The following is a 10,047-nucleotide window of genomic DNA, read 5'->3' as shown; positions in this document are numbered from 1 at the left end:
GATGTTACTAGTATCTCTACTGGTGGATGCTGATTTAAAGCCAGACTATTAACATATCGCAACACATTGACATGTAAGAAATACTAGTCGCTAGCATGGAAAGAGGGTGGAAGATAAATTAGTTAAGCTGCAAGGCTAAACTGGTAGTATTCAAGTTCTAGTTTCCAGGGTTGCAGGGTATTGTCCATATTTTTGTCTTGCCGAGAATATAAGTTTAATAAATGCAGGTGTTGAATAGCCAAAATAGCAATCAATTTTTACATTTCCTGGAAACCTTTTAATTTATGTATTTTCTCAATAAATCACCAGCGTTAGAAACCAGATTATTTCTTAAAAACAAAATTATGCAGCTTCTGATAAGAAAACTCATGTTTCCTTTATGCACTTGTGTAAATGTGCATGGAATCGGAAACACGACTAAATAAATCGATTGCTACACACATATTTACTTTGCCACATTTTTGAAAAAAAAAAAAGGCAAAATAAAAAGAAAACCGGCAAAACCGCAGGCATCGCGTCACAGCTGTAGGAATAGCAATCAGAACGCCTCATCACCGCTACTGATTACTCTCTTCGAAGGCGAGTTCAGTTTAAATATTTATTAAACGAAGCTTTGAAAAGTGCGATCAGTGCTACCTCGACACAGTAGCCGCAACCAACAAAGTGGTGTGGGATAAGCGCGCGTGCGATTTTTTGCCATTCGATAGTGGAAAACTGGTAGTCGTCGTAGTTATTTATAAATAGCAAGAAATAAAAACCAAGCTAAAAAGAATAAATAAAAAAATATGCGAGTGCATAAATAAAAGCAGTTAAATACCTACATACTTGTATGTAGTTGATAGAGAAAAAATTCTGTGCAAATTACACTTGCGGGTATTCGTTTATAAGAATTTTGTAATTACTAATTACACGAGTAGTGAAAAAGTAATGCGAGTTGTGTATGTTATTTCAAGCCATCGCTACTGAATATAAAAGTGGCAACAAGCGTTCGCAGAGTAGACGACGAGCAAGAAAACGCGTGAAGAGAACTTACAATTCAGGCTGAGCTGGAGTGCAGAGCGACAAGAGCTTAAGTTAAAATGNTCATTCGATAGTGGAAAACTGGTAGTCGTCGTAGTTATTTATAAATAGCAAGAAATAATAACCAAGCTAAAAAGAATAAATAAAAAAATATGCGAGTGCATAAATAAAAGCAGTTAAATACCTACATACTTGTATGTAGTTGATAGAGAAAAAAATTCTGTGCAAATTACACTTGCGGGTATTCGTTTATAAGAAATTTGTAATTACTAATTACACGAGTAGTGAAAAAGTAATGCGAGTTGTGTTTGTTATTTCAAGCCATCGCTACTGAATATAAAAGTGGCAACAAGCGTTCGCAGAGTAGACGACGAGCAAGAAAACACGTGAAGAGAACTTGCAATTCAGGCTGAGCTGGAGTGCAGAGCGACAAGAGCTTAAGTTAAAATGATGCGGGGGATTTTTCGTAAGCAACTTAGTACTAATTGATACATCTACATGTGTATTTTGTGTAAACTACATACTTACAAATAATAAAAAAATGTGCAAAGCGTTTAACCAAGTTTCCCATCCAATTTGTAGTATTCCACTCGTTGCTGGCTTATACGGCGTTTCCACGATTCGTAATTCGCTCTCCCATTCGTCATTCGCCTTGCCAATTACCTTTCGAATTACGTGATTCGCCATACAAAATTTTCAGAGCGAACTACCTGATTTGTAGGTAATTCAGATCGAATTACCATGCGAATAACGAACGAATCTGTGCCTTCTCTAATATTTATCGGACATATATCGAAGTTTTCACCGGCCTGGTCCCAATTGCTGGCACTTTTTCTAGTTATAGAATAATATTAATAAAATATTCTCTATATAAATTAAAATTGTTTATGATAACTTAAATTTTATCACCATCATCGATATTTGCAGTACACAAAAATTATAATAAATAGCGAAGAACCAGAAAAAGACCAAGAGCTGCCAACGAATTACTAATGTATGACGTGGAAACAGGGTAATTCACGAATTACCTAGCGAATTACGAATCGTGAAGACGTCGCATTACAAATTGCCTCTCAACGGCAAAGCCTTTTTTGTCAGAAACTTTTTCATGGCAAAAGTAGTCTCGGCGCTTTGCCGGTAGGTTTGGACTCTTCAGAAAAAACAACTGTTTTTTTTTATTGCGGCTTACACCAGGAACTGATTCTGGGCCCTACCTCCAAATTAAAGTATGTACAGTTACAGTAATATTCGCAATGTTTTACCGAATGTTTTAATCCGAAAATGAAAAAGTCTACGAAAATTAAGAAAAATCTGCAAAGTTTCAGCAAAATCGCGAACTGTTTAATACGAATTTCTAAAAATGTCAGGTATGCACTTTTATAGCTTTTTTATATAGTTTTTTTGCTGGCTGTTCTTCGCATTTTTTCATAAGCCTTATTTTAATACAAAATTAACAAAAAATTTAGCATGTAAAACATTGCGAATATTAACAAAAAAGAGCCGTACGCTCAATTTTGTGAATACTTGTATGTATTTCACAAATTTGAAAAAACAAAAAGAACGACAAAATAAGCGGAACATAAAAAAAAACAAAATATCAGTAATCTCGAAAAATTGAAAAGTCAAAAGAGCTGGCCAAACTATGAGGGTGCGTTCGTTGTCACACAGTGGTCGAAAAATTGAAAAAGCTTTCCAAACTATGAAGGCGCGTTGGAGTTCTAAAATTTGTACCATACGAATGCTTTTGAGCTCGCGATTTTGCCCAATTTTAGTATAGCATAGAAAAAAACTTGAAATGCAAATTTTTCTCAATATTCGTATGAAAGGAAAAGATATATTACTTAGTTCTTAAGACCATTTCGTCGGTCCCTACGAAGAGTAGCACATTTCACTATTCGCGTGGAAGACTAGCACATTTCACTATTAGCGTGGAAGACTAGCACATTTCATTATCCGCGTCGAAAAGTAGCACATTTCAAATTTTTGCGTGGAAGAGTAGCACATTTCATTATTTGCGTAGAAGACTAGCACATTTCAGATTTTTGCGTGGAAGACTAGCACATTTCAGAATTTTGCGTGGAAGAGTAGCACACTTCAGATTTTTGCGTGGAAGAGTAGCACATTTCAGATTTTTGCGCGGAAGAGTAGCATATTTCACTATTTGCGTGGAAGACTAGCACATTTCAGATTTTTGCGTGGTAGANGTTTTGGGGAAATTAGTAAGATTTTTTATAATTTTACTAGATTCAAAATTTTTTACTAAATTCTTAAAAAATTTTGATTTGAAGTCATCAGTAACTGGAGTACCAGTTTTACAGAATAAAACATAACCAAAGATCATAAAGAATAAAGATGCTGGCTATGTTTGTAGCTCCCCTATAGTCTTTGTTCTGGATAACGAAGGCGCTGCCACGTTTGTTTGACAAACTTGCGCCAGAGTATAGTAAGCCTCTTGTTAAATTAATAAAGAAAACACTGAAAATCGGGATTTAGTCGGTTCAAATATGAAATATCGGACAACTTTAAAAAATATTCAGCGGGAAAATGTTCTCAAAATCGGTACGAATGGTCACCGTAGATATGCCACCACACTAATGAACTAACTTTTTTCCAGCTCACCCACGCCGGGTTATGTATTTCCATTGTACAAATATTTGAAAACGTGAAGCATTAAAACAGACCAATCATATTCGAAACTTACCGCGAAAAAGGACATGCATTTAAATGTTATACGCAAAAGGATTTATAAATACATATTAGTTATAAATACATATTCATATAATAATAATTACCATGGTATGAAAATTTTAGCAAATTGAGCACTTGCTTCTACTCTTTTCCTTTTTTTTTTTGAATCATAAACTGACGAAATGCAGCAAATCAATATATCGCACGTTTAGCAATATAAAGAAGTATTTCAAACTTTCAAGTTTGTGGGAAAACGCAATCAAAGTTTTATCAGTTCATACAGTTGGTATACAAAAAGACATATGGAAAGACATACATATATCTTCGCCATAATTGGGAAGTTTGGTTATCTGTTAGACTGAACATATTCTACTCATCGGGCTAATGAATTGCATAATGAAATCTCCAAAAACCTAAATTTTGAGTTACATCTCTATATTATTAAAGGTGCGATATGTATATATGTAAATTACTAATTTTTTGTTACCTTCTTGCTTATAGTTGTTTTTCTAATCGGCTATGTGACGGCGCACTCGCACCAATCATCTTATGACTTACAAGAGCAACAACAACAACGACCACAGCAGCAGCAAGGCCAGTATGAACAAGCGTACCCTCCATTGAATAGCCAAACACAAGGAGTACAGGAACCAAGGCAGCAACAAACGTTGCCAAGGCTTTCGAAAATGTCGGACATTTTTGAGGGGTTAGGCAATTGCCTAACAAGTATTTCACATAGATCACATACAACACAAATGGAGCCCCGAGATATTGATGAGTCTTCACCAACACTGCAACCCGATTCCAAGCCAGCAACGCGGAATTCTAAACAACGTCCGTTACTGATACAAGCGCAACCACCTCCTTCGGCAACATACCGTCCAGTTCGTAAACCGATTTGGAGCACTACCACTCCCGCTTATTATGATGGCATGTTCAGTAGCAATGTTAACTCATTCGCTGATGGCGCCTCCACTGCAGACGCAACTGCTGGTATGGCTTCAACCCACAATTCCCACAACAACTTCAGCGCCGATCTTTTCCAGCTCATAGCCGGCTCAAGGCCACAACATAACATTGTTTACTCACCTATTTCGCTACAAATGCTATTAGCTTTCGTCTACACCGGCACAAGCGGCCAAACTGCACGCCAACTGCAACGCGCACTTTCACTGCCCGACACTCCAGAGTCCACCGCACAACTTTTCCTCAACTTTCTGCACAGACACTTGATCACCGACAAGACTCAGCTTGTGATGGCGAATAAAATGTATCATAGCCACCGGCTGACGTTGCAACCAAACATTCAGCAATTAGCCCGCTCTTTCGCTAGCGATATCGAAGCAATAAACTTTGCCATGTCATATAGATCTGCGGCGTCCATAAATGAATGGATTGCACAAAAAACGCAAAATATCATAACGGAATTGGTTACGCCAAGCGAATTTGATGAGCAAACGCAGGCGATACTCGTCAGTGCCATACATTTCAAGGCCAAGTGGGCGAAGCCATTCTCCGCTGAGGATACGGAACAACAAAATTTCCATGTGACGCCAAGTCGGACGTTGCCCGTCGATATGATGTACAGCGATGACACTTACAGTTATGGTGAATTTCCGGACTTGGATGCAAGAGCTTTGGAAATGAAGTATGAAAATTCGAAGATGTCAATGCTGGTGTTGCTTCCGAATAAATTGGACGGCTTGGCGGCTATGGAACGCCGATTGCAACGCATCGATTTGAATAAGTTAACGTCATTGATGAAAATGGAATCGGTGACGGTACGAATGCCAAAATTTCGCGTGGATTTCGAGTGGGACTTTCAGGAACCGTTGAAAGAAGTGAGTATACTATAAAAGTTGTGCTTTCTTGAGGAGCTTTTAGAAGTGTAAGATGACAGTAATTCTGAGCCAAATCTCGAATGTAGAATTATTCCTTCAACAATATTTATATGCAAATCTGAGTTTTGAAATCTTACAAAAAGAGTTGTCCCAGAAGACTCTCTAAAAAAAGCAATGTGAAATTCCAAGGATATCAAACAACGGGCTGTGAAAATCGCTTAAAAAATCACCCATCTAAATCACCTCGACCTATATTCTTTATTATTTGCATAGCTCTGAAATTCATAAATGAGTGAATAAGCAACAGTTTGCGCCGAAACGGCAGACACAAAACAGTTCCCGTCATTTCTGAGCATTTCGGTCATAGAAGCCACCGTCAGAAACTAAGAAACTTCTGAAGTTGGCCTTACTCGCGTATGGCGAGAGTAATATAACTGGTTGCGAAACAGATAAAACTGGGCCGAACCCTTTAGTGAACGCATCTAAGTAATTTTTAGTCTTTAATAAAATCTTTAGTTTTTGAACTAAGCCCTTTGCGCTCTTTCCTACTACCTCTGTTTCCAGCGTTAACTTTCCCAGACTATCTGAACATTTTTTTCAAGGCCAAGTTTAAAATTTTTAAAGATTAAAAAAAATATTATTTTTAAAACAATAACAAAAGAAAATTAAATTAAGAAAAAATTGTTTTAAAGAAAAGAAATGTATGTAATAGGTTTCTAAAAATTAAATTAAATTAAAAAATATCTATACATTTCCTATTTTAAAATAAGATATATCGCCACTAGACACGAATAAAGGACCGCGTAAAAAGACGCATAAAAAAACTTCAGCGAAGAAAGGCGTCGACGGCGAAGGAAGACGCGGTTACCTGTTTGACGGCGCAGAAAGACGCGTAAACTTATTTTCGCGGTCAACTATGTTTGCTGGTATAATTGTAGGTGCATCCCCCAAAGAGTTTTGGGAAATAATGCTGCAGTGACAGTGCTTGCATAGGTATAAATCTATGTTTACGCGTCTTTCTCCGCCTTCAACTAGGCTTACGCGCCTTTTTCGCCCAAGTTTTTTTTACGCGTCTGTTTTCGTCAATGCATCCTTTTTCGCCGTCAAAACACTGGCGCGCCGCTATTCGTGTCGAGTGACGATATGATAAATTAAATTAAATAAGAAAAAAATTAAAAAAATCCGCTGCGCCAGGACTCAAATCGGATCTTTCGATTGGCACCCCTGTGCTTTGCCAACTCACTCGGACATTGCGACTGTTAAAGTGACGCGAGCTAAATTTTATATATGTATGTAAGCGCTTTCTCTCAAAATAACTTTTTACCACGAGTGGTGAATAAGAGAGCTTGCAAAGTTAGTATTGAACAAGAGATAGTTCTATAAATTTTTATAAAAAGAACTAGCTTACCCGGCGAACTTCGTCCCGCCCAAAATTATTTTTTTTATTGAAATATTTGGTCCAACGTTTTCGCCAGCAATTCACGTTCACGTTTGGTTTTGTGGTCGACAGAAGGCATATCCTCCATTACCGTCTTAAATAACCTAATGAAAGCGTTATACCGGGAAGAAGTCCTTGCGGCTCGATAGTGAATCGTTCTTGAATCTGTATAGTCTAGTTGGTGGCAATTTCCAAACTGGTGAGTATCATTGATCCACATTCTGTTTAGTCAACGTAAAGCAAGGACCGCAGGGTCAAGGTGTAGGAATGGTATTTTCAGGGATTGAAGTCAGAAGTCCAAGCCTTAATTTAAGCCTAAGTGGATTTTTTCTTAATTGCGGTAGGTACTCAAACTTCCCAAAATCAGTTTTTCTGGTTCAACAAAAAACTATAAGTGACCATCAAGCAAAGGTGCAGGAATTTGCAGGGATAGTAGCCGAGATTTTCTTTCTTTAGTCTAAGCCTAGGTGGGAGGTTCTACCACCCTTTGTTTCTTTGCTAGAGCTTCTCAAATATTGCAAAATCGCGATTCTTTGACCTTGTTTTTCTTTAAATCTGGAGCTGAGGGAAACTTTATGCTTTCGTCAAAAATAGCGTTAACATTAGCTGCATCAAATTTGTTTCTATTTTTGTTGGCGTGTGTAGTAACTATTGTTAAATAGCCAATACCCTCATGTTTGCGGCGCCTTCAAACACCTTTCAAACTGTAAAACAATGACTCAATTCTATTTGACGCCTATCTACAATACGGGTATCGAATTTCAAGCAAATCATACCATAAATAAGAATTTTTGGAATAGATCGGTCCCTTGTGGAACTATCAGAAAAAGAGTATCCAATATTTTAACCCTTACAATAAGCTACCTACGTGCCAAGTTTCAAGCAAATCGCACCATAAATAAGATTTTTTCCAATAGATCGGTATCTGGTCCACCTATCAGAAAAAGTATCCTATATTTTAACCCAGACNCCTATTGGAAAAAGTATCCTATATTTTAACCCAGACCATACGCTACCTACGTGCCAAATTTCAAGCAAAGCGGACCATAAATAAGACTTTTTCGAATAGACCGGTCCCTGGCCCACTTAACGGGAAAAATGGATCCTATATGCTAATTTAGGCAAAAGGCTACCTACGTACCAAATTTTAATCAAATCGGACGATAAATACGATTTTTTCGAATAGATCGGTCCCTGGTCCACTTCCCGGAAAAAAAGCATCCCATGTGCTAATCTAGGCAAAAAGCTACCTACGCACCAAATTTTAAGCAAATCGGACCATAAATACGATTTTTTTCGAATAGATCGGTCCAACCGTTCTCAATTGATGAATTACTATACATTTTTCACACCATTTTTATATATATAGATGATCCCTCTAATGAAGCCTGAGGTGAAATTATATCTATGTTTCGATTAAGCGCAATGACTTGAAGCTAATATATTCTATCCAAGAGTAATTTCAGTGTTGAACTCCTAACCACCAAAAGTACTTTACTCAAATCGAAAATGTGTTTATTAGTAGTTGAAATAACTGTTTTTTTAGGAGCCCACTCGGGGGACACAGAACTTTACTCAAGTGTTCAAAATGGGGTTTCCCGAATCCCATTTCTGCATATCATTAAACCATGCACATCCTTGGCCAAACTCAGTCAGCCATTGGGGTCACTTGAACACTTCAGCACTTAGCTAATAAGTAAATTAATCAGTTATCGCCTAAAACAAACAGTTAACAACAAATCTAAAGCAGAAATATAATTAAATTACTATGTATATTCCATTACAGCTTGGCGTTACTCGTCTTTTTACTAAGAGCGCGGAATTAAATGGCTTCTTCCACAACCAACAGGTTGGTGTGTCACAACTGCGACACAAGGCATTCCTCCATGTCAACGAAGCTGGCTCTGAAGCAGCGGCAGCATCATGTAAGTGGTTACATACAGACATTAGGATGTTTATAATAATTATTTTTTTTTTAATTTTTTAATATAAATTCTTAACTTGCCTTGCTTACTCTTTTCAATTCCTTTCTATGTATTACAGTTATCAAACTAATACCGCTCTCGCTGCCCAACCGTGTTATTCGCTTCACAGTAGACCGTCCGTTCGTGTTTGCTATTCGCAGTTCGGAGGCTGTATTTTTCATTGGACATGTGGTTAATATATAAGTAGTAAAAATATACCCACATGTGGATTTAAATGCATATTTTTCCAAGACTTATATACTTATACTTTTACTACTTCTAAAAAGTTTATACATATTTGAATTAAATTTATTATTTTATGTTTATGAAATAATGAAAGAAACAGGAAATTCAATGAAACAAAATACTCAGTTAAGCAGCATATTTATACATCAAACCTAATAAAATAAAAAAGTATTACAAAAAAATGTTTTTTAGTCTCTAATCATAACAATGACTCACTATCAAACGAGAGCAGAGAGCGAATAAAGAAATTATCATCACTACGCAAAGCATTGTGAGCATTTTTTTATTTAGTTATGCTTTACTGTTGTCCAAAAGTATGTAAACAGCGTCATATCTGGATGAGGTACATAACCTCGTAAAATAATCATTCACAAGTAGGGCCAGTTTTTCAGTGCACGGCCGTGGTTTAAACAAAGTTTAAACGCCCCATCTGGCCGGTTTAAACTAAGATCAGACAATCAAATGTCAGCCAGCTGTTCAATTTAAACTAAATTTACTTCATCTAAGTTTAAACTGGCACAGAAAAACTGGCCCGTAGTATATATTTGTGTAGCAGTTTATTAACCCCCCAATTCCTTTAGAAAAGCTGTTTCGTGTAACAAATCTCTTGGAAACGGATATCAGCATTTAATTTTTTTATTGAAGAACGCTTTTCCGCCAAAAAATACTACTTCGGTTTGTTAATGAATAATATTTAAAAACTTTATCGTTACATTCTAGTACGGTCGGTAGCAATAAGTCCATTTATTTTTTAGTATTACAATTTCTAGAGAAAAAGCTGGTAAATGACAATCTAGTAGGTGTAAAATCATGGGTGAATTGCATTGCTGGTAATCTGGCGCGTAGCTAG

At 36.8% G+C, this 10,047-nt stretch overlaps 1 protein-coding gene across 2 annotated transcripts; it reads left to right on the top strand.

Annotated features, from left to right (window-relative positions):
- Positions 1-614: 614 nt before the first annotated feature.
- Positions 615-9,272, top strand: LOC108371482 (alaserpin-like). Of its 2 annotated transcripts, XM_017627055.1 has the most exons (5): positions 615-1,079; positions 1,468-1,486; positions 4,210-5,549; positions 8,774-8,912; positions 9,031-9,272. In XM_017627055.1, the coding sequence occupies exons 2-5, from the start codon at positions 1,468-1,470 to the stop codon at positions 9,153-9,155; spliced, it is 1,623 nt and encodes a 540-aa protein (XP_017482544.1). In that variant the 5' UTR covers positions 615-1,079; the 3' UTR covers positions 9,156-9,272. The 2 variants fall into 2 exon arrangements, with proteins under 2 accessions (XP_017482544.1, XP_017482543.1); XM_017627054.1 differs by lacking the exon at positions 615-1,079 and having other exon boundaries at positions 1,085-1,486.
- Positions 9,273-10,047: the final 775 nt, after the last annotated feature.

This window comes from Rhagoletis zephyria, unplaced genomic scaffold (assembly GCF_001687245.7).
Source record: "Rhagoletis zephyria isolate East Lansing unplaced genomic scaffold, Rhagoletis_zephyria_1.1 Rzeph_scaffold_05011, whole genome shotgun sequence".
NCBI lineage: Eukaryota > Metazoa > Arthropoda > Insecta > Diptera > Tephritidae > Rhagoletis > Rhagoletis zephyria.
The sequence above is the reverse complement of the archived record's forward strand: the minus strand, read 5'-3'. Positions and strand labels throughout refer to the sequence as shown.

Excerpts from the sequence above, each read along its gene's own strand:
- LOC108371482 (XM_017627055.1), top strand. Across the intron at positions 5,550-8,773 it reads TTCAGGAACCGTTGAAAGAA|CTTGGCGTTACTCGTCTTTT; the intron begins GTGAGTATACTA and ends ATTCCATTACAG. Across the intron at positions 8,913-9,030 it reads TGAAGCAGCGGCAGCATCAT|TTATCAAACTAATACCGCTC; the intron begins GTAAGTGGTTAC and ends TATGTATTACAG.